This window comes from Stigmatopora nigra, chromosome 15 (genome assembly GCF_051989575.1).
Source record: "Stigmatopora nigra isolate UIUO_SnigA chromosome 15, RoL_Snig_1.1, whole genome shotgun sequence".
NCBI lineage: Eukaryota > Metazoa > Chordata > Actinopteri > Syngnathiformes > Syngnathidae > Stigmatopora > Stigmatopora nigra.
In genome coordinates this window covers 7,971,883-7,999,855 of record NC_135522.1, presented here as the reverse complement: position 1 = coordinate 7,999,855, position 27,973 = coordinate 7,971,883, and the positions used below count along the sequence as shown (strand labels likewise).

General features: G+C 39.1%; 3 protein-coding genes across 3 annotated transcripts; 2 read left to right on the top strand and 1 right to left on the bottom strand.

Moving 5' to 3' along the window:
- Positions 1-537: 537 nt before the first annotated feature.
- On the top strand, positions 538-4,214 carry LOC144208467 (ATP-dependent RNA helicase DDX39A-like). The gene is made up of 10 exons (XM_077734337.1): positions 538-670; positions 1,213-1,429; positions 1,515-1,642; positions 2,044-2,320; positions 2,402-2,520; positions 2,588-2,719; positions 2,919-3,028; positions 3,187-3,331; positions 3,504-3,651; positions 4,017-4,214. The coding sequence occupies exons 2-10, from the start codon at positions 1,222-1,224 to the stop codon at positions 4,031-4,033; spliced, it is 1,284 nt and encodes a 427-aa protein (XP_077590463.1). The 5' UTR covers positions 538-670; positions 1,213-1,221; the 3' UTR covers positions 4,034-4,214.
- A 2,257-nt stretch (positions 4,215-6,471) lies between these two features.
- Positions 6,472-16,004, bottom strand: LOC144208468 (CCN family member 1). The gene is made up of 5 exons (XM_077734338.1): positions 15,795-16,004; positions 12,595-12,808; positions 10,050-10,490; positions 9,427-9,605; positions 6,472-7,231 (listed from the first exon to the last, which is right to left on the bottom strand). Exons 1-5 carry the CDS (start codon positions 15,843-15,845, stop codon positions 6,923-6,925), a joined length of 1,194 nt encoding a protein of 397 aa, XP_077590464.1. The 5' UTR covers positions 15,846-16,004; the 3' UTR covers positions 6,472-6,922.
- A 4,873-nt stretch (positions 16,005-20,877) lies between these two features.
- txn2 (thioredoxin 2) lies at positions 20,878-23,435 on the top strand. The gene is made up of 4 exons (XM_077735079.1): positions 20,878-21,002; positions 21,780-22,048; positions 22,152-22,275; positions 22,670-23,435. Exons 2-4 carry the CDS (start codon positions 21,780-21,782, stop codon positions 22,784-22,786), a joined length of 510 nt encoding a protein of 169 aa, XP_077591205.1. The 5' UTR covers positions 20,878-21,002; the 3' UTR covers positions 22,787-23,435.
- Positions 23,436-27,973: the final 4,538 nt, after the last annotated feature.

Below are 27,973 nucleotides of genomic sequence, written 5' to 3'. Positions count from 1 at the left end.
TGCATATTTTGTGCATTTGGGAGGAAACTGGAGAAAACCCATGTAGGCATGGGAAGATTATGCAGACTCCACTCAAGAAGGGCAGACCCCAGGAGTGATTAAGGGTTGCGGGGGGTGCTGGAGCCTATCCTAGCTGACTTCAGGCACAAAGCAGGGGACACTCTGGATTGGTGGCCAGCCAATCACAGGGAATGTGGAGAATTAAGGGGTAATTAAATGTCCAATCAGCCAGCCATACATGTATTTGGAATGTGGGACGAAACCAAAGTCCCTGGAGAAAACCCACGCAAGTCCAGGAACCCCAGGACTGTGAGGTCTAACAATTGGGGTAATTGATGGCTTGAGTATTACATGATTAAAGTAGTGTTTATGGTACCAGTTTGCTTATACAAACAGGTTGGCATGGTGGCTATTTTAGCAATCTTGCAAGTAGAATGTCTTACATTTGGGGTTACAATTGATAACCTCAATTCCATTTTTCTACTACAAACTCGTATGCAAATTTACAATTGTCCAATCACTGACTTTTTTATTTCTTACTTCTAAATCCACCAATGGTGTAAGCGCAGGTCGTAATGGGCGGGACTTCCGCTCGCTAGTCCAAACCTTCTGAGGCCTCCCATGTGGTTTCGCTTCATCGTTGGAGTTACATCTCGTCCATATTATTAAGGTAATGAAAATTAATAATATCAAGTGGGTCGCCCATCTTCTAGTCCTTTTGAAATTATCCAAGAGTTGTACGCGGATCACCCATTGAATATAATCATCATTTGTGTTTGAATGAGGTGCAGCTGGAAAGCGGGATAGCATACTATAGCCTAGCATCAATGAGGTTGACTGACCTAGTCACTGAAAGTATCATTCATTCACAATTTGCTTAGTTGTAATTCACACCCACTCTCCTCGTTGTTCATCTCAAGCACCCCGATGGGACTTTTCTCTTACCCTTGCTAAAATACCACCCAGTGGATTGTTATTCAAATAATGCCGCCAACCGGCAAATTTTAAGTTCGAGCACAAGGCCAAAGCTGCTATGTTCCAAAGAATGCGATTCATTTTCAGCATTAGCATGAACTCCTGTGTTTATACCGCATTAAATTCAAGTGAGCCACCACACATGTTGCCATGGGAGACCCGTTTCTCACTGTTGTCTAATTACTGAATAGTAGATCTTTCTAAGTGCAGTTTATTGTATGATTTCATTGTTTTTAGTGTGACAAGATGGCAGAGAATGATGTTGAGAATGAGTTGCTCGACTATGAAGACGACGACGAACCTCAAGGGGCAACTGAGACTGCAGCCCCCGGTGGCAAGAAGGAGGTGAAGGGATCCTACGTTTCAATCCACAGTTCTGGCTTCAGGGATTTCTTGCTTAAACCAGAGTTACTCCGCGCCATTATTGATTGTGGCTTTGAACATCCATCAGAAGGTGATGCCTTGCTTAACTTGTCAAAGCCTTAAATTGTTATGTTGACGTTTTTGCTGATCAAGATCATTTTGTTTTTACTTTATAGTCCAACACGAATGCATCCCACAAGCTATCTTGGGTATGGATATCCTATGCCAAGCAAAATCAGGAATGGGCAAGACGGCTGTTTTTGTGTTGGCAACGCTTCAACAAATTGAACCAGTCGATGGACAGGTTAGTATTCCACATTTACACTTTGTTTGTTATTGTTTTAAAATGACTTGCATAGGGGAGATTTCTTTGTTGAAGGTTGTTTTGTGATAGTATAACAATCAAGTTGTTTCTGTAGTCCAAAGGGTGTGTTGTTTATTTCTTTTAACAAGCCAGTGACCAAACTTTACCGCTGTTTGACATCTGGGCCTAATTTGTTGGATTTTCACTTGCTGTTTGATGTTGCCTTAATATTTCAAAGAAAGACTTGTTTACCACAGCCTTCATAGTCATATGACCACAAAGACAAGATGGGTGTCAATCTGCGATTCATCTGAAAAAGGAGGGCCAGGGAGCCCTTCCAATTGTAATGGACTGAGTGCCAAACTTAAAATTAACCGTTGTTGTTTTTTTGTTTTGTTTAGGTAGCCGTGTTAGTCATGGCTCACACGCGAGAACTGGCCTTCCAGGTCAGCAAAGAATACGAGCGCTTCTCAAAATATATGCCCAGCATCAAAACAGTGGTGTTCTTCGGCGGGCTGGCCATCAAAAACGACGAGGACGTCCTGAAGAAGAACTGCCCCCACATAGTCGTCGGAACGCCAGGCCGTATCCTGGCTTTGATCAGGAACAAGACGCTTAACTTGAAAAACGTCAAACATTTTGTCCTGGATGAGTGTGACAAAATGTTAGAACATCTTGGTAGGTTCCTTTGAGAGATTTTTGGGTGTTGATTTTTTTTTTTTTTGAGGGAGTTTCTTAATTTGATTTGCCTTTGTGCAGACATGAGATGTGACGTACAGGACATCTTCAGGATGACGCCGCACGAGAAGCAGGTCATGATGTTCAGTGCCACACTAGGCAAGGAGATCCGACCAGTCTGTCGTAAATTCATGCAGGATGTGAGTAAAACGGCCACGAGGTTGCTTTCTACCATGTCTAAACTTGAGCTCTTCACTTATTTATTAGCCCATGGAGGTATTTGTGGATGATGAGACCAAACTGACCCTCCACGGCCTGCAACAGTACTACTGCAAGTTGAAGGATAGTGAGAAGAACCGCAAGCTCTTTGACCTGCTGGATGTGTTGGAATTTAACCAGGTGAGATAAATTACAATGGTATAAACACGCTGAGGAGCTCCACCATTGTCATTAATTTCTATTAACATATCAAAATTGAGACTTACAGATGTGCAATATACATCCATATAGTATAAAATCTATGGAACTAATTTAAAAGTATGCAAAAGTATGTAGACTGGTGGTGACTCAAGTATGCGATGCCCTGCTCTGCCTCTAGGTGGTGATCTTCGTCAAGAGAGTCCAGCGCTGCATCGCCTTGTCACAACTTTTGGTGGAGCAGAATTTCCCTGCCATTGCCATCCACAGGGGCATGGCTCAGCAAGAGAGGTGAGGCTACCACACGTGTTTCTTTCATTAAATGTGCCCTGCTGATCTCTCAAGTATTTTAATGCTGCTTTTTGTGGCACCACTTTGCTGTACACATTCAAAGAGTAGTGGGTAGAGTAAGGCTGATCCTATGATACTTTGCTTCTTCCCCTCTGCAGACTGTCTCGCTATCAGCAATTCAAAAATTTCCAAAGGCGCATTTTGGTGTCCACCAACCTGTTTGGTCGAGGGATGGACATCGAACGAGTCAATATAGTATTCAACTACGACATGCCAGAAGATTCAGACACTTATTTACACAGGGTAAGAATGTAAAATATTTCCTTCTCTTCTCTTCTCTCCCCTTTTACATGAGAAGTCAACAATAAATTGGGCCTGCTCATCAAATCCGGCCGGTCATTTGGAAACATAAAAAAGAAATGCCCACCAGGCTTATAAAAAGCACTGAAAGAAACCCTACTTTTGTGTCAACCAGGTCGCCCGCGCCGGTAGATTCGGCACCAAGGGCCTAGCTATAACCTTTGTGTCGGACGAGACCGAAGCCAAGACTCTGAACGACGTGCAGGACCGGTTTGAGGTCAATGTGGGCGAGCTGCCCGACGAAATCGACATCTCCTCTTACAGTAAGTCCCGGTATTTGTTAATAGCATATTTAATGAGTCTCAGCCCAGTGGTCCGGTCCACTGGAATAGAGTGTGAATTCAATAGATTGTGGTCACTTTACTGTAAAGCACCTGTAATTATCCTCCGTGCATATGCTCAGTGGAGTCTGATGACAAGAGTGGCCTGCGGATAATCGCTGTTATTTAGTCATTTGGGCAACTTGGGAAAACAGTTGTTGCCGTTACCAGCTACGCAGCTCACATCAAATTGAAACAGCTTTTACATGTTTCACCTGTTGTGAAGTTGATATGTTCAGCTGTTGTCCTGTGAGGTTTTTGGGTTGTTTTTTTAACAGACTTATGTCTGTCCTCTTTTTCTACTTTAGTCGAGCAGTCCAGATGAATCTACTGGCCCGCCAGACATTGCCTCATGGACTTAGATCTACTTTTCTTTTGTATTTGAAAACTCCAATGTTCCTGTTCATCATACTTTATTTTTATTGCCAATTTTGGGGACATGGTATATGGTCGATTTTATTTGTCATGTTTTTGTTCAGTGAAATTAAACATTTTTTAAAAAGCCATTTTGCTGTTGTCAACTTAAATTCTAGATCAGCTTCATAGTTTGTCACAAAACCAACATCAGTCCTTAAATGCCTCTGTTAATAATTGTATTTTTTAACAAAATTTAGAGTAACTAGAGTGATAAACATTCCTTTTTCTATTTATTGCTGCAGCACAACAAAATGTAGTTCCCCGCACTATATATGATTTTTAACATTTCATACCGCCTGACACAATAACTTATGTATATAATGGCTGATACTTTTTTTCTTTATACCCAAAAATAACTGACTCTGTAGAAGTCTTTAATGGATTAAACATTTCAAATCATGCTGTAGTTATTACAGATGGACTCTAATGTACACTCATAGATTTACAATCCTCAACATTTTGCACTGAAAAGCATACAAAATCCCGACCCACATGTATTCAGTGCTAAAATATACATGGACTATTTCAGAACAACTGGTAAAAAGGTTGGCCCATATATAGCCTGGACTTTGCTTCTCTAGTTTGTCCCTATAACAAAACTAAAGGTATAGTAGTTCCAGAGCAATGGCATCTATAGGCAAACAGCACAGGACACATGGCCTACAATACCCCCCAAAATAAAACCTTAATCTGACACAATTTCACTAAGAAAGCTTATATGGTCGGGAGAGAAAAAAAATGCTCAAACCATTATGGCCAAGCAAGACTAATTTAATCGATTTTTTTTTACTCATGATTTCAAATATTATTAAAGCATTTAGTAAGGACAAGCAATGTTTCCCAAAAATGTCCATAAAAATGTTCTTGTTGCTGCCTCTGAGGCAGAACACGATTCTCACAAGAGTCTCTTCATTGCCTCCACTTTCCAGTATATACCAGCAAGAAGCATGACTAATGGTTCCAGTTCATGACTCAGCCTCCTGCTTGATGACAGGCCCTTTTCGCCAGCATGGCGGTTACACCCTCCCATCACAAATGATAGGTTTACCTCAGTACAAACAGTGTGCAATTTTTATAGCAACCCAAGAGAGCAAGGATTTATCTCTCAGGATTGTAATTTGCACAGAAACAGGCGCAGGCTTTTCCCGACGCCAGATTCTCAGGCAAGCTTGTTCTTCCGATGCTTGCTAAATGCCTCAGTTTCTTGTGGAATCAAAGCATGGGGATAAATCCAGCTATGTAAACAACCTTTGACATGCATTTCAAACCTCAACACATCATTTTATCTTTTTGTTTCTGTTACCGTCATCTATCTTTAATATAATCAAGGTCCAATCTGTGGTAGTTCAGATCTCTTTTTGGTGTTGTTGTTGTTCTGGCACTTATGTGTGAAACCCAACAATAAATAGAAATGAATAAATACCAAATGAGGGCCTGGTGCATGTCAAAGTAACATCATCATTATTATCATTAGGCCTTTGGGTCAAGTACTTTCCACCTTTTTTGGTTTATCAGTACTAGTAGGCCAATTTTCCTCACAACAAAATAAATCAGCAACAATTAATTGTATATCTGTGTGTCTGCTATTTACATCCCCAGCAAGCAAAAAAAGTCTCAAAAGTTCAAGGGGGTTCTTGGTGTTGGTGCACAGCTTGAAGCAAAACTCTCCATCAAGGACCAAAAAACACCACATTTTAAATCTATACTAAAGTAGCAATGTTCAATTCTAGCCTTTCTTTCTGAAAAATCTAGGAAAAAAAACCCTAGATTAAAAAGCAATTCCCTATTTGTAAATATATATTTAAATTGTGTGTGTTTGTTATTTAAATATCATTTGCATATTGATGGGTATAGAATTGAAATATCCATCTTTTTCTCCCAATCTAGTTTAATGCATTTTTAAACCTGTATTGAGCCAAGACATTTTCTATGGTCACAAAATGGTCCAAAAAAGTATAGTATTGATTAATGGATTTACATAATGTATGGTTGATAACAGTTAGGTATTTTCTTTACTTTTGTCGTCTAGTGCAAAAGCTTTGAGTTATGTTTATGTCACTGGCATATAAAGAACTCTTTTCTACAAATAATGTGTTTTCCAAAGAAAAATAAAGTTGAACCCTTTCTAGGTCATCATTGAAATGGTAAGTCTTTATGATTTAAGATTAATATTTTTAAATAAAGTGCTATCAGGCCTCCCAATCAATATGAATTGAGTGTCACTGGGAAGTAATGAGTTAAAATACTTTAGTGGAGTAAGAAAAAAGGCATATGTTTTAGTTGGAGAATTAACACTGCGTAGTAACTTAGATTTTAATGAAATAGTTATGTATCTAAGGATTTTGTTAAATGGTCTCACACTTAAAAGTTGTTCCATAATATTTGAAAGGGAAAAAAAGTGAATTGTCATTAATACAGTGTAGAGGATTTTTTTAAAATCATTTGAAATATTAATTTAGTCAGTCTTTGGCTTAGTGTAAACACATTTTTGCCATTTATGGTTGACTATTTTTGAAGGCTCTTTTGACTTCAAGCACAATAGTTTTTGTTTTGTTTTATTTTAGTTTCTTAGTCTTGGCTCAATTAATCTTGGTAAACAGTATCACAAAAAAAAAAGTGATTCGATTTAGAATAAACTGGCATAATGGAAATTAAGAAAAAAAAAAATCACAAGTATCTTGAAATAGGAAGTGCCTTTTTACCCTGTGAAATAGGGGACCGGACATGTTGTGGGGGTTACAATGTTGTTGTTATTGTTGTTCATGGGAATGTTGGCTCTGTGTAGCTAGTCAGTGAACTAGTCAATGAACTTGTGTGTATCTCCGTAGAGCCAGAGCTGCGGAGGCATGGCCGCCTCGTTGAGGTGGTTGCACTCGTCGCTGCACTTGCACGACTGAATGAACATGACGGATCTGGTGAAGCGCTCGCCGTCGGGACAGGCGAAGGTGACGCTGGCAGTGCGCGTGCGTCGGGGTGAGCAGCAGCGCCGGCCGTCTTTGCATACACCGCAGTAGTTAGGCCTGTAAAGGCGAGTGCTCCTGCAGCCGGCGTAGGATAGGCGATGAGGCTCGGGGGCCTTGTGGGTACGAGAGCACTTTCTTCCTTTCTGTAGGAAAAAAAGAGCAAGGTTAAATTGAGTGGATTTATTTTTGCCTGGAAAAAAAGTGCCATCAATCAACTGGTCTCCGTTGACTCCAATTTCTTAAAAAACAGGTGGCCTGGCGGATGAGTAGTTAGTGAGTCAGCCTCACAGTTCAAGGGTCCTGGGTTCAATTCCAGGGTTTTATTTACCTTTTTATCTGCTGTTAAATATGAAATGACATTTTTTGTGTTCTTTCAAGTTGATGCTTTATTCCTGTTGATATGGACACACCACACAAGTGGTGGTACTTTTGGTCTACTCTTGATTGTAATATTGTGATATAGAGTTTGCATTTTCAGTGTTAACTATTTAATACTGGCTGTCATTGTCCTCACAAAATGTCCAATACATTTAAAAGGGAGAAATGGCAGCAAATGAATGAACAGTAACTTTTATATAGTTCAATTATTATAAATTCCCAAATTTTAAAAATGGGACATCATTCATTGATGCTCCACCATTGGACACATTTACTCATGTACAAAATTAAGGCAACATTTCAAAAAAAGTTTCCAAATGTTGTATTATTTTCTCAATGCCATATGTAATGTCATATGATACAAGCTCTAGTGCAGGGATGGTCAAGTCCAGTCTGTTTTCCTTATCTCCCTCTTCTACTGCACCTGAATCAAATGACCAACTCATCAGCAGGCTGTCCAGAAGCCTTATTCCAAACCCAATTATTTGATTCAGGTGTGTTGGTGGAGGCAGACATGGAAAACAGACTAGATAGGAGCTTTCGAGGACTGGACATGGCCACCTCTGCTATAACAAGCCTACACACCACCCACTGGATGAGCGTTAAAGTAAACAGTTGGCAGAAAATGGCATTCCTGAGACAGCCCAGTGATATCACATTACCATTTTGTTGGCACTAGCAGTGTGAAACAAGTCATTATCAGAACGCAAAGTTAATTGTCTAAAGTCAAGAGACAGAGAAAACAACAAAAGGTCAGAACACTGCATGAGTTAAGAGCATGTCAACAAAAAGCAACAAATGACACTCATGCACATCTGAACGCCTACGACAGCTATGCAAACATTACGTGAAACAGGTGCGTAACAAGCCGTAAGTCTTCTGAGTGGGTCGGCAGAACATTTGCCGGGGGTGGTGTGTATGATGATTATGTGAAGGAACAAAAGAGTGGGTGATTTGAGTGCTTTTTAACAAAAATAATGCACAGTAAAGAGATGGCTGAGTGGGACAATTGGTTTTATTGTCACAATACCAAAATGCAATCCTTGTAGTGTTAAAGGCATATAGTTTGGCTTTGGAGATTTTAATGGAAAAAAAACAGGGTAAAATAGTGTGGTAGACAATGTATTTTAGGTTTTGCATGTTGTGTTTTTATTTATTTATTCATTATTATTAGCATAAAAGTAATGATGTTGCAGCTTTCTGTGTTGCATGAAGTAAAATGAATGAAATATATTATAAACTAAAATTCAGAAATATATTGCCACCTGGGCCATTTCACTCAAATGTTTTGGAATATGAATAAATGGGAGGTTGAGCATTCTACCGGGGTGTTTGGTGGATGGGTTTGACTAATTGCTATAATGTTACCCTTATAATATACCAGCCCCTAAGGGGGTATTGCATGGCAACATTGCATTGGATTGGTAGCCTTGGATCAACACATTTTACTTGGTACAATTTGTTCAATGCTCATCTCATCTTCTGAACCGCCTGATCCTCATTAGAGTCACAGGGGGTGCCGGATCATATCCCATCTGACTCTGGGCCAGAGGCGGGGGACCCCCCCATGACACAAGGAGATGGACAACCCTGCACACTCACACCCATACCTAGGGCCAATTTAGAGTGTCCAATCAGCCTATCATGCATGCCTTTGGAATGTGGGAGGAAAATCGGAGTACCCGGAAACAACCCATGCAGGCCCAGGGAGAACATGCAAACTCCATAGATGGACGTGACCTGGATTTGAACCCAGGACCCCAGAGCCCAATTTGTTCATCTAACAGCCAGGCTTTAAGATGATTTGCTAAGAGATTCAGTGATGGGAGTTCACATATATTAATTGAGTCTCAGCCTTTGTTGATATGTTGGAACTTTTTTTTTGTACAAAATGTAGTAGAGGAGGAGCTATGTAATGGAAGATTTGGTAAACTAATGTGACATCTGACATATTCCTCACCTTTGCTGGGATCGAAAGAGAGCTGCATGGCCGTATGTTGCACAGTCGGGTCTCCTTGACCATCTTACAGCGAGCGTTGTCGTTAGTTACACGGGAGGAAATTCCCATCCCACAGCTGCGAGAACATTGTGACCAGGAAGTTGTCTGGACCATACACTGATCTCCCACCTGCCTCCATGCTGTGAGAAAAAACAAAACCCAGGATGAAGTACCAATGCAAAACAGGTCAGAAAATTGCAGGATAAAATCAGCCAACGTTAATTTAGAGGTTGAAATGGCAGAAGGGGAGGAGGTTGAGGGGGAGAAGGAGAGGCAAATAGAGATGTAAAGCACACTGGCTTCATTCAGTGAAAAGGCAACACTAACACATAGAGCGGGTGATTACAGAGAGGGAAGGCTGGGTGACAGAGGTATGTACTGTATGAAACCTGTGTGTATGTGTGAGAGAGAGCACCTCTGGTGTGCAGGGAGCTAGTGGAAAACAAGCCCCACGTAAATGCTGACACATACTCCCAGCGAAAGGCTGACAGTGGAGCCATTTGTGTGTCCCGGGGGTCAAAATGGCTAAAACGCGATGCTTTACTGCGCACAGGAAACAGACGGAGGCTCAACTCATGACTTACCCGCCAGGTGCTTGTGGCCACGTGGCTTGTCCCATTTACGGCCCACCTCCATAAGCTCATTTCCCAGACTGTCCATCTCCTTTTTGGCTTTGTAGGGGTACAGCTTCTGGTAAGGTTTGGCGTATGGCTTCATGTAAGGGTAAACGGGGTAAGGGAGGAAGGGGTATAGTGGGTAACTGGGAGATTGAGGTCGACGATGCGCTGGTGGCATGACGGACGTTCCCTTGTGGCAGTCGATGCTGAGGCAGCATTGGCCTGGTACTTTTACCAGTTGCGGGGCAGGGCAGGAAGGTGATGCCAAGGGGACGTGGCTGGGGCAAAGAGGTACGCAACCCACCGCTCCGTCTATGCAGGTACATTGGTGCTTGCAGCCGGCTTGAAAATTCTCGCCATTTTGGTAGATACGTCCATTGTATTCACAGGAACGGCCCTCTGCCTTTGCTAATAGGAAGAAAGAATAGATGATTAGAAGCATATCCCCAAAAGCTTTCTTTGTACATGTTGCACGGCACCCTTGCACAAATTGTACAAGAGCAAAAGTATTTTAAAAAAACATGAAAAATATTCAGGTTTTTATCATTTTTGGAGAAACGTTTGAAAGGGAGTTGGTGATATTGAAAGACAAATCCGAGGCACGGTATCCCATTGTATTTTTGTTTGTTTGCTAAGATTGTATTGTAAGAATTTGCGTGCCTTTTTCCAAGATTATCATTTTAAAAAGTGAACTTAACATTATTGTAGGATTTTATAAGATAATTGCTGTTTGCCTTTGCAATAATTCAATATATTAATTAATATAAGTTTCTTAAAGTTGCAGATGATTAATCAAATAATCAATTTGAGAATTTAACTCATTGCCTTGCCATGGACAAGAATAGACATCCAATGTATTTAAACTGGGAGTAATTGCTCATATTTCAATGTTGTTGACAGTCCCAACTTTCCCAATCAAAATGAATTGGGCGTTTAGCACCGTCAATGCCAGACAATGTCTTGAATGCAAGCCCTTTTAAGGCTTAAACTTATTTATTAAGTCTTCTGGGAAAACCCCTTGGATTTGTCATTGGCACTTTTAATGAGTCCACATAAAAAAGGAGAGATACACTATCTCCAAATTTGTAAATTAAATTCTATTCTTAGCCCATAAAAGCTTTTTGACTTGTTTACAATGTCACCCCCCTTTTGGGACACCCTCATACTTCACCCCAGATACCCCCCCCCCCCTTTATATAGAAACACCCCCAAATAAACACATAAAAATACCACCTTGTGTGTGTGCGTGTTTGTGTGTTTCATGGAGTTGTTTGTGTACACACTGAACTACTTATATAAATCCCGGACTTGGACGGTTTTCCGTGTGCAGCTCATGAAGGTGCTCTGTTTTTCAAAGGTGGCTCTGGCTTCAAACCTCAAGCTCCTATCAAAGAGAAACTGCAGCTTATGGCTCAAGAGCCAGATTCCCCTCCCTGAAGATACACATTCCCTTGCACAACCCTTAGGCAGAGCCCTTCAATGGCAGAATGTATTAGATCCAAATTTCAGGTTTTATATGAAGACAAAAGTATGATTTTATGTTAGTGTGAATTTTTAGAAAAAATATTACATATTTTATTTTAATCAAAGATGGGTCCTGGGTTCAATGCCAGGTCGGTCCACCTGTGTGGTGTTTGCGTGTTCTCCCCAGGCTTGTGTGGGTTTTTTTTCTGGGTACTTTGATTTCCTCCCACATTCAAAAAAAATGTGTGGTAGGCTGGCTGGACACTAAATTGTCTCCTTGTGCCCTGCATTTGGATGGCAACCAATTCAATGTGCCCACCCGCCTAATGCCTGATGGCTCCTGGGATAGGCTCCAGCACCCCAAACATTTTTGTCACTTTCTGATTACATGCAATATTGACCCTATTCCACTTTTAGGAATAACTGGACCACACTACTCGATGTCTTGTGGTGTTATTTTTGCTTGTTTAATTTTGGTTTATGGTCAAGTCTGTCTTAAAGTGGCACCAAAGTTTTATTTTGGATATTTTATTTTCTAGCATTGGATACTGTTTTATCAGCATTGCATAACAATTTGCATTGGAAGTGTCCAGATGCATTCGTTCAAAACAGTCTTGATATTACCGTATTTTCTAGACTGTAAGTCCCTACGACTTATATATATGTCTTATATATTTTTTTACTCTAACCCCCAACAGATTATTTTTGTGTTTGTTAGGCTATTGTGATACAAAAACATCTATTAATACATTAGAATGAGAGATAATAAAATAAAAGGTTGTTTATTGTTCCCTATTTTACTATTCTTTCAACATATAGTGTTCTTGGTCTTTGAAAAAAAAAAGTCCTCCAAAAATGCAACATATACTCCCTTGAGACTTATATTTTTTCCCTTTCATCGTGCATTCCTTTGCTAGTAGAACTTATACTCCAGTGTGACTTAAAGTCCAAAATATTCAGTTTAACTTAGCCTATGCTTTATAAACCCCATGAAATCCGATCAAACCCCAAAACCACTCTCTGCGGTGGCCATCCCACCACTTCTTACCCCTGCAGATGCCATGGGTACGGCCAACATCGTTCCCGTAGTTGCACTCTAGGCCTTTATGGTGGTCACAAGGCTGTCCTTCGTGACAGTCCTGGTTTAGCTGCGCCGCGCATACTTTACAGCAGCCGCATCCATCTGGGACAGAACTGACCCCCGCGGGGCAGGAGGGTGGTCCGGCTGGACACTCGCACACCACCGGACACTCTGCAGTCACCTATGTAATAGAAAGGGATGAACAAGTTGTCAAAACTGCTTGGAGCGAGTTCCATGCAATGGAGAGTTACATTAGAAATCACAGGACAATAGTTAGACTCAAGTTACGAACATCACAGAAATTCCTCAAAGTTCACCAGGCTGAGCAGTGGCTGAATACCCAGCTCTGTGCCGATCCCCACGGGGATATCTGTAACAAACCGTCACCTTCTACCAGGATTTTGCTGGTTTAGAATGGATGAAAGCAATGTTCCCAAACCCCTGCACCACCTCCCCTGCATCTTTTGTTCTGTAACATCTCAATCCCTCACAAACACACACACACACACACACACACACACACACTCAAATAACTTGCAACAACCTCGGACATCTTCTGAAAATGAATGGTCTCTGATTATGACAAACAAGGACAGATAGAATCCCCCACACGGACTGGTGGGATACTTCAGCTTTTTATGTTATGTAATTTCCCTGCCTCTTTGACTGATTCATTTTTCACAGACAATGATTTTTAAGACTTAAGTGTTCTTATCTGACATGTTTTGGCATGTTAGGTAAAAATAAACCAGTCAAAGAATACTAATGAAGAGAAAATGAATGTAATATAACAACTTATCTACCCCTATTAAGGTACCTAGAGATATACTATAGTATACTATAGTTATAGTATGTCACTATATATAAATACATATTTGGTCCTGGCAATATGGTTACTGGATTTTCCCCTTATTTTTAAAGGACTTTTTGAAAAGGCAATAGGACAAAAAACATAGATACTGCAAATAAACCTCAACCAAAAACCTTCCCAGGTCTGCCATTATATGTGTTGACTGTCATTGATGGCAATAGACATCCAATTTTAATAGGGAGGGCCGAATGAAGAAATTTCAAAATGAATTGTGTAACTCCTTCAATGGCACTTAGTAAATTCATATGGATTTGACGTTGATCCTTATCAATATCACTTAATGAGTTAAATACTATGACATTTGACGAAAAAGTACTTTAAAGTGTTATTAGAGGCCAGGAATACAGTACGTGTGTTTCAGATTTTAACTTTTTAAATTTTCCAATGGTTGCGAGGGTGCTGGAGCCTGTCAGAGCCTACAATAGAGAGTAGGCTCACAGCCAATTGCAGGGCACAAAGAGATTAACAACATGCACTCACATCCTCTCAGCTATAAACAATTTTGAGTGATCAATGAGTCTTCCATGCATGTTTTTGTGATGTGGGAGGAAACTGGAGTACCCAAAGAAAACCCACACAGGCATGGGGAGAATATCCCCATCAGAGATTGAACCCATGATCTCAGAATTGTAAGGCCGACATGCTAAACATTTGTCTTCTGTGTTGCTCTGTTTTTATTCGTTTTAATTTACATTTCTTTTAATAAGATTCATAGTTTTCACTCATAGAAATATTTTAAAGGAATTACACCCCTTTTGGGGTCGTAAAGGGCAGACTTGTATTTGAAATGTTAATGTTGTGGCTTACATAAGCTAAAATGCAATGACTATGAGCTCAAGCTCTTTTTAAAATAATAATAAATAAAAACAAATATAATTCACTACCCAAGGGTTAAAATATTGCTAAACATTGAACCTCTGTCTTTTTCTCTCTCTCTCTATCTGCGCTGTCAGTCAACAAATAGAAAGTTAATTAATAAACAAATGTATTCTCATTGGATAATCTTCTGAATAACTGGTTGCTAGATTTTATTTTTGGCAACAAACAAAACAACAAAACATTTGTTTTTAATCATCTGCAATTTAAGCATTTACATCATCAGTTTATGCATATGTACTGCTTGCTTCATTATGTCACTTCCATTGACAGCAATAGACGTTAAATCTATTTGAACTGAGGTGACTAAATTATCACCTTGATGCGCCTTTGACTTCAGATGATTTCCACGATAATTATTTATCACTAATCATTGCCAGCTCATCCCGGTCCAAATGGATTGGACATCTATTGCCGTCAAAGTCAAACAATAATTAATTATTTAGGTAATATTAAATCCTGTAGAACGGTAAGAATTTTTAACCCTTGTTTCTGTGTTGCATTCAATTCAATGCAATTCAATTCGATGGCCACAAACCCAAATGAATAGATGTAGTAAAATATTCATAATTTCATCATAATAGGAACATTATATAAAACAAACAAAAAGAAATATTCTTGTTGCATTAGTTGAGTTTTTAGGACAGTTATTTAATAATAATAGCTTATATTGGCATTCATTCATTCATGCAATTAATGAACCGCTTTATCCTCAAGGGTCGCGGGGGTGCTGGAGCTTATCCCAGCTGACTTCGGGCACGAGGCGGGGGAACACCCTGAATTGGTGGCCCGTCCAATTGCAGGGCAGGAGGAGATGGACAACCATTCCCGCTCATTATCATATCTAGGAGCAGTTTAAGAATGTCCAACCAGCCTATCATGCAAGTTTTTTGGAATGTTGGAGGAAACTGGAGTAACCAGAGTAAACCCACACAGGCCCGGGGGAAAACATGCAAATTCCACAAAGGTGGACTGATCTGAACATGCGTGGGTCTTCTCCGGGTACTCCGGTTTCCTCCATATGCATGGTAGACTTTAAATGGAATGTTAGAGAGAATGGTTGTCTCCTTGTGCCCTTCGATTGGTTGTCCACTGATTCAAGGTGCACCCTGCCTGGTGCCTCTAGTTAGCTGGGATAGGCTCGTGCACCCCCTGCAACCCTTCTGAAGATAAGCGGTTAATAAAATGAATGAATGAATACATATTTGGTCATAAAAAATCCACATCAGATGATGTGGTGATAATAATAGATGACAACGTGATAATAATCACATTGTGGCATTTTTCCATGAAGTGTTTTCGGTCAATTATACAATTATGTAACGAATAAACAATTGCTAGAGCGGTTTATATCCATTGTTTTTGCACTTCTATTGCATGGGAAGTCAATTGGAGAAAATAATAAAGCTCCCACACTCACCAAAGCAACTGTCACCGCTTGCATGACAGCAAGTACCAGCAGTCTCCCCATGCTGTCAGCTGATTCACATAGAAGACAAAAAAGCGGGACTTGTTGAAGAAGAATTAATCCTCTTGCGGTCCAACAACAATAGAGTTTGCCCACAAAAGATTACATCCAATTCACTCTACGTTCATGAAACATCCTCCATCACTTGTTTAATGTCATCGATCAAAGTTAAGGGGTTGTTTTTATATGAGTGTGATGCTTTTTATAGCAGCCAAGCCCACTGCTACTTTTCTAAACCAATGAGCATTAAGTGTGCACCAGCAGAAGTTTAGACTAAAAGGAGGTGTGGCCACACATGAATGCGGTCATTCATAAAAATCTGAATTACTACATTCCAAAGACGACCCGGCCTTTGGCTGTTTATTTATTTATGATCAAGTGGAAATAATATTTTGCTGCTTTAATGTCCTTTTCACACCCATAGGTCCTTCCACCTTGCTATTTTTTTCCACATGACATGCAATATGCCCTGAGTACATGATGTTAAAAGTGCCTACATATAAAATCCTCATTTCCCATCTGTGCATTGACTGCCATTGACAGTGATAGACGTCCAATGTATTTGGACTGGGATGTTTGTCAATCTGTTTAGCCAAAGTTGAATAGCTTAGACATCTAAAAAAAAATTTGCAGCGATTGCCTGGCGACCAGTTTGGGGGGCTTGTGCTTTTAGTTATCTGAAATAATTTCCAGGACCCCCACAACCCTTGTGAGGATAAGCGGTTCAATCAATGAAGGAGCCTAAGAATTGTCCATCTCCTCCTTTTTGAGGCTCTAATAGCAAAAACATCATTTTAATTCATTAATAGTTTTTAAGAAAAGTGTAATTTGTCTTTTATTATTAGTATTTTTAAGATGTCTTCTATTAAAATAAACAAAAATGTATTAAAATAAACAAAACTGAGGGAAAACGATGTATTAATTAATTTTAATTGTATTTTTTTTATGTTTATTACCTCTGCCAGCTGATAAAACATGCGGAAGGCGTTACTGTTTGTCTGTATGATATTGACTAAGATACCTCAAGAGCATATATTGCAGTTATCAAATGTACAAGATGTTTGTAATAATAAACCAAAGGGGTGGTTACATTTTTGGGGATCATGAGGTCAAAGGTCGCCGAGATCACAAAAGGGAATGGATCATGCCCTGTATAGGGTAAATAATAATAAGATACAATCCCATTTTGTTTACGGTGTATGTGCTGACACAGACATACACACAAAGAGGCTTACAGAGTGCAACATTTTGCATTGGCAAGTACTCCATCCTCTTCCCACACAGTCCATCTCTCTCTGTCAACGCTCAGAGGTGATGTAACCAGGCCGTGTAAACAAGTTCCGTACGTCAAGAGAAAAAGCTGCAGGAGAAACCAAACAGCGCGTGTGCACAACAGTGTTTTCATTTTCCTCATATTCCAATGTAATGTCAGTGCTCACTTCAAAGATTTTTTGACATCAGTGGCTTCCATCCCAGACGTAATAAACACACCTAGCAAATTTCCAAATACACCAACGCAGAGGTAGTCATTTGCCCTTGAGGATACTATTCGCTACTGGTGAAAGCTCACTCTTTGTAAGCCTCTGACCTTTTTGATTCTAAGATGACAGCGGACTTGTAATGGTCTACTTTAAGTGAAACACGAGTTTGCTTTACAAGTTCACCGAAAAACATTCTCGGCAGTCAGCCAAAGTAATGGTTGGAGTTGGATGGAAAATGAATGGGAAAGAGTTGGAAAAATTAGGCAATAGTGGGTGACACAGAGGAAACCTTCAAAACGAGTCAGTTGAAGCTTTAAAGATGTACGTGAGGTGATGGGAAGATGTATATGGTAAACTGAAGGAGGCAATGGAAGAAAGAAGCTTCTTTCTGTACTATTCATTTTTCATTACTTCCTGAGATGGAGCCACAAATTGAATGTTAAATGGTCTTTAATGTGAAAATCATGTTTAAAATGGTAATACTACTAATAATAATTTGTTGTTGGTTCATAAAAAACGCTACCTATTCAACTCCTTAAATCCACTCATACCTTTATGCATCTTCCTACATTAGAAAATGGTTAAAATCTTACCTTTTTGAATTATAATTGGATGTTTTTGGCATGTATTGTTTTATCTTGATAATTGTGTAATGGTGCTTTTCTTATTTCTGTCCTTTTAACTTTAAGTGTATGTAAAATTGCTATATTATACGATGAATAATTGTTTTATCATTTATTTATCAGTGTTCTGTCACCTTCATTTCTACTTTTGTTTGGTATTTGATAGAATTATATTGAAACTCTCCTCAGGACGGCCACGTTGGGCATGCAGTTGATTCAGAAAAAAAATAGAAAATTGCTTGCCCAAATGTAGAATGGAGGACTAAAAACATTAAAGGTTTCCAAAGAAAAAGAAAAGAAAGAAAAGACTTTATCTGGAGGTGGGAAGTGATTGTCATGCGGGTGAACCACTACATCATTTTTATATCCCACATCCTTCAAGAAAAGTGGATCTAGCAGTGACCTCAGAGATATTCTGCAACTTTTCCTGCGGTAAAAGTGCCATGACACAACCTAAAAGTGGCCATCTAGCCTTTTCCAAAACAGAATAAATGGAACAGAAAAACAAGCAAAGAGAAAGGCCCAGAAGGGATTAGCACAGGAACCGAATTAACTTCCAAAAGTTATTTTTAAACCAAGAACTGGAACTTTAATGTTGACTTCCCAAACACTAAAACACATAAGAGCAACATTAGCAAAAGGTGTGTCATATATACATGTCTCCATCCATACACATTTTCAAAAAATGTCACTCAACACTTGTTTCATGGCTGCCCAGTCATCTTTGGTTAAGAACTGTTTATCTCTCTGCAGATGCAAGCATGTTCAAAACTTCCTATGAAAGAAGAGATCATTCATTTGAACTTAAAATGGAACATTCCTGTTTTACCGCTTACATGTATAAAAATGTCTCATGAGTGCATTGAATATAGGGTAATTGAACACATGACAAAAATGGTATACAAAACAGAATGACATGGCATTTCAATTACAGGCCAGATAGAATAAGAAGAATCTAAATTGGAAAAAAATGATAGAGTGGTCCTAAGAAGAAGAGATACAATGTCATAATACACTACCGTAGATTGATGGATCCATAAGCTGTTATTATGTGTGATGTTATTTTGATTTTCTTTTTAAATTTAAACAAGATATAAGAAAAAACAACAACAAAACAGCTACGGATATATACATGTGTATATATATATATATATTTTTTTTATTATTTTTTTTTTTTTACAGTGTCGTGGGAGTCAACCTAGACCCACTCCCAATGGGGTCATAGGAAACTGGGTCACCTATACTTGCCAGTGACTGGGTATATTCCTGATGCGAGTCCACCCCTCCAAGCACCCAAGGCAAGGTCGCACCCTCCTCTCTGGATACCAACGCCACTCCCTCCCTCTCAGAATCTTTGACCCCCGCCCCCCATATACACACCTCCTTCTCACCGCCTAGGTGTCACAGAGAGCACCCTTGTTCGAGCCTTCTCCCGCTTTCCAGTGGGACCCTCAAAAATCCCAGATATCCATGCAATTTCCGGTGCAATGTTTATTTGGCAGAAAGGGGGGCCGGTGGGGCGGGCGTGATATCTTGAAAAAGGAGCCTCACTCACAAACAGTTTTTAGGGTAAACATGTGCAGGACGGCTATGTGAGGCCAGCGGTGAGATGGACTGAGGCGCGTGTGTTCTCGTCCCGGACACACCGATCCTACCTCGGCCTGCACATACAGCACACCTCTGTTCAAACCCCAACTGTAACGGTCTAATAAACACCCACTGCCCTATTTCCTACTCCCTGCTCCTAGGACAGCGTCCTCTGTTGGAAAAATAATTCCCAAAAATCAAAAGGGTGTATACACATCCATCTGCCAGAAATTATTTTTTTATTGTAGTAGCAGCATTCATATAGTAGGTGTAGTTTTAGTAACAGTAGTAGTAGTTTTAGTAGTAGTGGTAGCGGTAGTGGGAGCAGTAGTGGTAGAAGTAGTGGTGGTAGTAGTAGTAGTGGTGGTGGTAGTAGTGGTAGTAGTGGTGGTAGTGTTAGTGTTAGTATTAGTGGTAGTAGAAGTAGAGGTAGTGGTAGTGGTAGTGGTAGTGGTAGTAGTAGTAGAAGTAGAAGTAGAGGTAGAGGTAGTGGTAGTGGTAGTGGTAGTGGTAGTGGTAGTGGTAGTGGTAGTGGTAGTGGTAGTAGTAGTAGTAGTAGTAGTGGTAGTAGTAGTAGTAGTGGAAGTAGTGGTAGGCTCTTTTAGGACAGGTTATGTTTGAGAGTGTTTTACACAGATTGGGTCCTTTTATGTGTGAAATTATAAAAGTAGAGGAAAATATCAGCCAGAAATATAGTTGCGTTATAGTATCTTGGTTTTTCCAGACAAGAAAGAGAGTGTGTCTCACATCAACATCTTTGAAGTTAGTGAGGAGACAGGATGAGGGTGTTTTCAGGAAGCAGGTGGGCTACATGTAAGCTGACAGATGGGAGGCGAAAAAGTGGGACTTGTGTCTCTAATGTGGCCTACCACTCTGTCTGGCTTGCTCGGATACAAATATCACGTTATTTGTAGTGATGTAGTCTATCCACCTCCCGTCTGCAATCCCCCTTGCTCAATGCCAGTAATAAATATTTGACTTTATCTGCACATTGCATCCTCTGCCTTCTTTTGCTGCAGTGTTTTTGAAAAGTAGAGAAACTACTCTGCCCATAGTTAGGATAGGCTCCAGCACCCCCTTGACCCTCGTGATAATAAGCAGTTCAGAAAATGAATAAAAAATACAACCCTTGACAAGAAAAAAAATATCAAAAAGGCAAAAAAACAAGCCTAGAAATATAAAGACAGTCAGAGATGTTAAAATATAATAAACAATCATAAAGAAATGAATCAAAAGACAAATTTAGTCAAAAAAGATGAAGAAATAAATTCTCAATATTATTGAAATTGTTGTTTAAGTTGTCTTGGTGAGGATTTCAATCACTTAGGCCTCATATGCAGGCCCTTTTAGGTTTGACCAGCAGAGAGCAGTAATTTCGACGCTGTGTGAAAGAAAAGCTTAAAAACCTGCCAAACCCCGGAAGCACTACTTTGGTCCTTGAGACCAACCACCGATCATCAAGCTGGAAGGTAAAAATCTTGATCTACTTTATTATCTTGACATTCTTAATCGTATGTGTCAGGTTTATAGCATCTTTTCTCTGATTGTAATGTTTTTCTTTGAGGATCGTGTTTGTTTTTCCATGGAGAAACGCGTGTTTCTGCTTATTTGGGCAAGGAGGAGGGCGAAGGGGGCAAAGTCATATGTAACGCATCATAATGGAAGAAGGAAGAACTCTGATTCTTGATATCCAGTACACAATAGCCCCAAAACATCTTAAGAGATACATGATCCGAAGAAAGGCGTTTACAACGAGAATAGATCTTTAAACTGAGCTTTGGATCAGGTCAATATCATGTGTCACTCGCCAAGGGGTGTTAGAAACATGGCTCCTTAAGATGAGACGCAATTTGGAAATCCTGATTTAGTACACATGAAAACGTTCAAAGTGTATTGAAACATCAAATTGTTTTTAAAAGACGATGTCTTTCTACAATGACTGAAACACATCAATTGAGTGGGAAATACAACTATCCACCAGTCAGGCAAACATAAAATGAAAGTAAAACCTAATAAAAACTAGACTATTACTGGAATAATTTGAATTGATACACAATAATTTTATTATGTCAACCCCAGAGGGAATTTTTCTAAGAAAGTACAGCATTTAATAAAATTATAATGTATAATATAGTCCTGATTACTGGCTGAAGTATAACTAAGAACGTCAGTCAACCAACTTAGTTTTTCCCTCACAATAATTTTGTATTATGGACATTCACATTGTGTTCTTTTTCATGTCTTAGATGGCTCATAGGCTACTGCTACGCAGGATTTGGACACTCTCTGCAAAAGAAATTGGCTGCCTCCCAGCATCCTTCCCTGCCATCTCCTCCTCTTCTTCCTTTTCCACCTCCCTGCATCCTTCTTCAGCCTCAGCATCCTTCCTCTTCCCCTCACACAATCTTCCTCGCACCTCCCGTCGTCAAGTCTCCTTTAATGTCCAGGATAATGAGGACTTCACAGAGAGGGTCATTAATAGTCAGCTTCCAGTTTTGATTGACTTTCATGCACAGTGAGTATACATAGTTCTGTTATTTTTTTATTTTATTTGATATCTATTGTTTTCACAATAAAACTTTGAACGTTGCAGTACAATAATTGTTGTATGTTTTTAGATGGTGTGGTCCATGTAAAATCCTTGGCCCAAGGTTGGAGAAGGCTGTTGCAAAACAAAAAGGCCGTGTTGCAATGGCAAAAGTCGACATTGATGATCACACAGACCTGGCTATTGAATATGGGGTAAGATTGACATTTAAACTATTTTAAAAAGCTATATACATGTTCATGAGAGATGTAGAACTAAATATAAATAGATTTCAAAACTTCTTTCTTACATATAATCTTTTCTTATTCTTATATTTTCCATTATTATCCTGTCAAACCCAAAATACAGTGATTACACACTTAGATTTATTTTTTATGATTTTTTTTTTTTATAAACAGGTTAAGCAAAATTTTCTTTTTGGCCCAAAAAAAATCCAAACATGGCAGAAAATGAATCTCAATTACTAAAATCAATTTATATCCCAGGCCTTCAAACACTAATAGTATTAAAACTCCAGCAGATTTAAGAATTGGGACTTAACAATTTCTGTGAAATGGTCAAACACAGTGATTGTGTTTGCTCTCACAGGTGTCAGCTGTTCCAACAGTTATCGCCATGAAGGGAGGGGATATTATCGACCAATTCTCGGGAATCAGAGAGGATGATGAACTGGATTCGTTTGTCAGCAAGATCATGGGGAAATAAACTCCTTTTCCCCAGGCCTGTCACTTTACAAACATCACGGTGCCATTTTCCATCATCCTGGCAAGTCAGTTTAGTCTGTCGCGCAGCAATGTTGCATCTGAGCTCACCCCCTTTTCTATACTCATCGCTTTTACCTCCTCTTTCCTGTCTCGTCTGTCTCCGGATCTTTTAGTTATGCATCCGGATCTCCATTGCTTTGGAAGTAAATGCTTAGCACCTTTCTTGAGCACTTACTGTCATTATTGACAGCTTTATTCAGAGCTTTATAGAACAATTATTATGTGGAAGGAGAAGGGAGAAATACAACAATTGTTTATAATGAGGGATGAAGATTTAAAGTAATAAAAAGAAATTCATCTTTAAAACGTGAGAGTTGAATGTGGGTACAGGGTTAACTGTAATAGCTGCTCTTGTACACGTGAGGGAAGCGTTTCTCTAAAATGACCCAAACCATACAAATGATAGTTTTACACCAATATGCCTAGCAATGTGATGAAAATTGTGTGCGTTTGTGCATTGGCTCCTTTTAAGCCCAGACTGTGAACAACACAAATACAACAAATAGGAACGGCAAATTTGATTTGATTTATTACACAAATGAATGCTGTACTTTAAACAAAAACATGAAGTAATAAAGAAATCAAAATACGTTTTGAATTCGTCTTGGTTTTTAGAATAAGTCTTATTTTAGATTAGTTCAAAATGCATACATAGGTAATTAAAATTTTGAACTTTTTATGGCCAGCCGAATGATCAAAAATATGACTGTCAAACTCAAGGCCCTAGGACCAGATTTGTCTAACTTTATGCTCTACACTAATATAAAATATATACTAAATGTACCCTTTCAAACCTAAACCTTTAAACAAGTGACTCAAATTAAAACATGTTTTAACTTTTGCCCCTATGAACTAAAACTACAGAATTTCAATTTTTATTTGTATTTTTGTCAATTTTTATGAAGATAAAGTACAGCTCAAAATTTATGAATGAAATATGTGCGTTTGGGCATGTATGGTTAAATAAAAAATTGTAATTTAGAAAAAAAATATATTAGCAATTTTTCTAAAAGATTTATCAACTATTAACGTAATTATTTTTAGAATCAATACAGTGGAATGGAGTAAAATGTATTTGTTATCACTTTTCTACTTTGTATGACACTGTCAGTAATGCTACTAACAAGAGCTTCTGTTTATTTTTATTTGGTATATTTTGATAGTCTTGTGTTTATGCACAAGGAGAGGGTGTGGAAGTAATTATAATTATAATTGAATCCACGTCATGAATTCCCCTGCTTCATTTATAATACAGTTGAATGAACAGACTAGGCAAAACAGGTTTCTGGTTGGCATTTTATATCCTTCCATTTGAAAAGTGTGAGGACGATCCACTAGGATTCATAGTGGTTATTCAATGGCATTTTTTAAGTCCAACAAATAACAATGGATGTTGTAACCTCGAGGCCGAATGAGTAGCACATGCCTTAAAAACACACTGCATGGCCCCTGCAGGGTATAGCGTCCATTGTTTGTAATAGTTTGAGCTGTCCACTAGTCATTGACAGTAAAAAAAAGGTCATTACAAAGCAAACTAAGTTGGGTTGACTATGGACTTTTTGTATCATTATTGCCCCTGTCCCTACACAACTGATCTACCAGCAGCCACATTCTTTTGCTCTCATTGTCTCCTTAAAAAAAGTATATGTGAGAAAAAATGTATTCTTGACATATCTGGTGAAACAATCTGGCATTTTATTTTTAAACCATCTCATCCTGCCAAATTCCCTACTCTTTACTTCTTTGATGAGATCACTGCAAGGTCGTATGCCTGCAGAGACATTCGGTAGCACCCAAAGGAGGATTAGTCAGGGGAATTCCACTGGCATTACATGAGTTTGAATGATGAAAGCAAATACTAGGTTGAATGAAATCCTGGATGTAGGATAAAAAGAAATTCCTAACATACTTTTAGGATGTGTAGGACTGAATGACAGCATCCTTGTTAATGATGTACCATAAGTAAACACTGCCCGCCTCTCTTGAAACCACCTTCGAACCCCCATGACACCTCATCTTCTTGATGTGTGCTGTTAGACAAGAACAGAAAAATGACGATAGGCTCCAAAGGTTCGAGGGTAGTGTGTAACTCTACACCTCTTCCGGTTAACACAATACTAGACCACACCTCCATCCTCACTACCCGGTCTGCGCCAATGTTTGTTCCTCTCTCTTGTGACCATATAAGGCAAAAAAAGTCGTGCAAGAACTGCTGGTCAAACTGCAGACAGGCAGAGCTGTAGAATTCTTCTATGACTGGTCTGATTTGTTTAGTTTTCTCAGAAACTGAAATTCAGTGTTTGGTGTTAATCTAAGGCTTCAATAACTAGGTCAGTTGCCACTTTTGCTGAAGGCGTGATCATTGGCTACATTTTTTTAATGATGTGGATGGAGAAATACTCTGAATAACATAGAATCTTGACTAGGCCCTGGATTCTTTTGGGTGTTTACAGTAAATTCATTGCCGTATTGATATTTTAGACACAACACTGAACTTGAAGTTCTGGGTGTGGACGTTGACTGAAGTTGTTTCTTCGATCGGATTTTATTATACAGAGAACAAAAGTCAGAAAGGTCAAAGCAAGTTTGACTTGCATTCAACTCAGTGGCTGCCATTGACGGCGCTAGACTTCCAATCCGTTTTGAGTGGGAGGGGTGAATGAACGTCCGTTTTTCGGCCCCTTTCCAGTCAAAATGGTAACGTTATTGTGAATGGCTGTGAATGGGTTGAATAGTATGTAATGGAATTCATTGTTTATATATACTTTTTCTGTCGAATAAACAAACTAAACAAACCCTCACAATATTATCGGCAATAAAAAAAAACTCAAATTAATTTAGATATTGATTTATTGCCCAGCCCGAGCAGATTTTTTCCAACATTCCAACAGAAAGGGGAAAGTTGTCTATATTTCCTTCACTTAACATTCCATACTGAGACGTGTGAGGCAACATGTGTCTTATCACTCCTTCCTGTGTCCTGATTACTGAAAAACAGGAAGACGATGAAGGACTCGAAAGTTGCTTCTTCATTATTTATTCGACACTAAAGGAGGGTCTGCCTCAGAAATGAATGGTATTTTTAGTAAGCACATTCTTGTATGTGTGTTGTTTTTTTTTCATTGTAGGTCAGGTGTGAGGGCCCAGCTTTAAGATCTGGGTCAGACAGGAGTGTTAAAGTTTGTTTGCCATTTTACACAACCTGGGTAGACCTATGTCATATAGTAATTCTCTGCCAAAATTGGATTGACTTGTTAATTTATTTGTGTGGATTTGAGTTGTCAAACACTTGGCCCTACTATTACATCCTTAAGTCTAAAATGTGTTCACTTAAATTGTATGAGGCGGCCTTGTGGATGAGTAGTTAGTGCTTTGGCCTCACTGTATAGAATTTGCATGTTCTCCCCAGGCTTGCATGGGTTATCTTCGGGTACTCCGGTTTCCTCCCATGTCCCCAAAACAAGAATTATGGGCTTTTTGGACACTCTAAATGGCTCGAATGACTCGAAAAGTCCGACTCCTTATGCCTTGCGATTGGCTGGCCACCGATGCAGGGTGTCCAGCGCCCCCCACGACCCTTGTGAGGATAAGCGGTTCAGAAAAGAATGCATGAAGTATAATATAAATATTTTTTGTAATTTTGACGACTTACTATTATCAACACTATTGCTCCATGATATGTAGTGTAATAAAACATAAAGGCCAAATATAGCATTTATTGCTTCCTAATATCACATACTGGATCTATTTTACTTTCATATATTTCTTTGAAATCGATTCACATTCCCACGCCAAAGCATGAATGGCCACACACATTTAGTGATTTTATAGACAGCGCGGTCAGTCAGTTAACATGCAAACATTCAAATGTGTTTAGACTGAATAGGTCCCTTTCTCCTGACTTCTGGCTATAATAGCGTGACACACCCTGAATGTCAGACACACCCTACTGCTATTACAACCAACGGCAAGTAAAAAGGAGACTAGGTCACACTGGAAAGGAAGAGAAGGGATATAGTGAGGTCAGAGTTATGTTTCCATATTTGGTTATTCCATGCTCTTCTTCAACATCCTCCATTAGTTGCTTGTCTCCAGAAGTATTTGCTATTGTTTTTTTCTTCTTCCCATTGTGCTATTGTGCAACAGACTCCCGCTTGTGTTGTTTTGTCAGCAAAATTACGCAAACGGTTTACAGAATGCGGCGTAAATTTAACTAAAGGAAATTGTGTCCATTAAATTTGCTGCAAATCATTATATTTTCACATGTAGTGTAGCTTTACCCCCATGAATAAAGTACTTAGGAGTATTCACTCATTTTCAACACTGTTTATCCTTGTTATGGTCGCGGGGTGCTGGAGCCTAGCATAGTCAGTTAAAAATTTGGAGGTTTAATAGTTGAAATGGTTTTAAAACTCTAGAGGTATTTAACTTTCACTTCGCTTTGGAAAAGAAGGTCTCTGTGCCTTTTTAGTATTTAGTTTTTATTTTAAAGGGGCTTTTATGTCAAAGTTGCTTATTTGGTGGAGAACTGTTTTTCTTCCTCCTCTCTTCTCTTGTCCCATTCTCAGTCTGGTCCAGCTCAAGCAGTATAACAAGCCGACCTTTGACCCAACAACTGACATGTCAAATACTTCCCATCCAGCCCAGCAAAGAGCAGAGTGAGATTTATTGATATTTCCAAATAGGCCAAACATGCTGAATGTTCGTTGTTGTACTCCACATGCATGCAATGATCGGTCAGTAAATAGAAGGAAAAGACTTTGGCATTTCCCTTTGGAATGACACATTGCAAACATAAATCACACATTATTTAGAAAATGTGATTTAACAAAAAAAAGTTTGTCACTACAATCAAATCACCTTTTTTAAACTCTTAATAGAAAATATTCTTTTATTGATTTTTGTTTTTTGTTCGTTTGAATTGTTTTAACTCATCTATTTCTACAAATAGATGAGGAAAAAACTGAAAATATGTTTTTTAAAGGGGAGAATGATTCATTTAAAATTGATTTTTCCTGGGAAAAAAAGTTAGATCCTCAATATTTATTTCCAAAATGACATTGCAGGACAGACCTTGCCTCCGGGCTTTAAATTTGCCACATCTACTCTAATATACAGTGCAGTATTA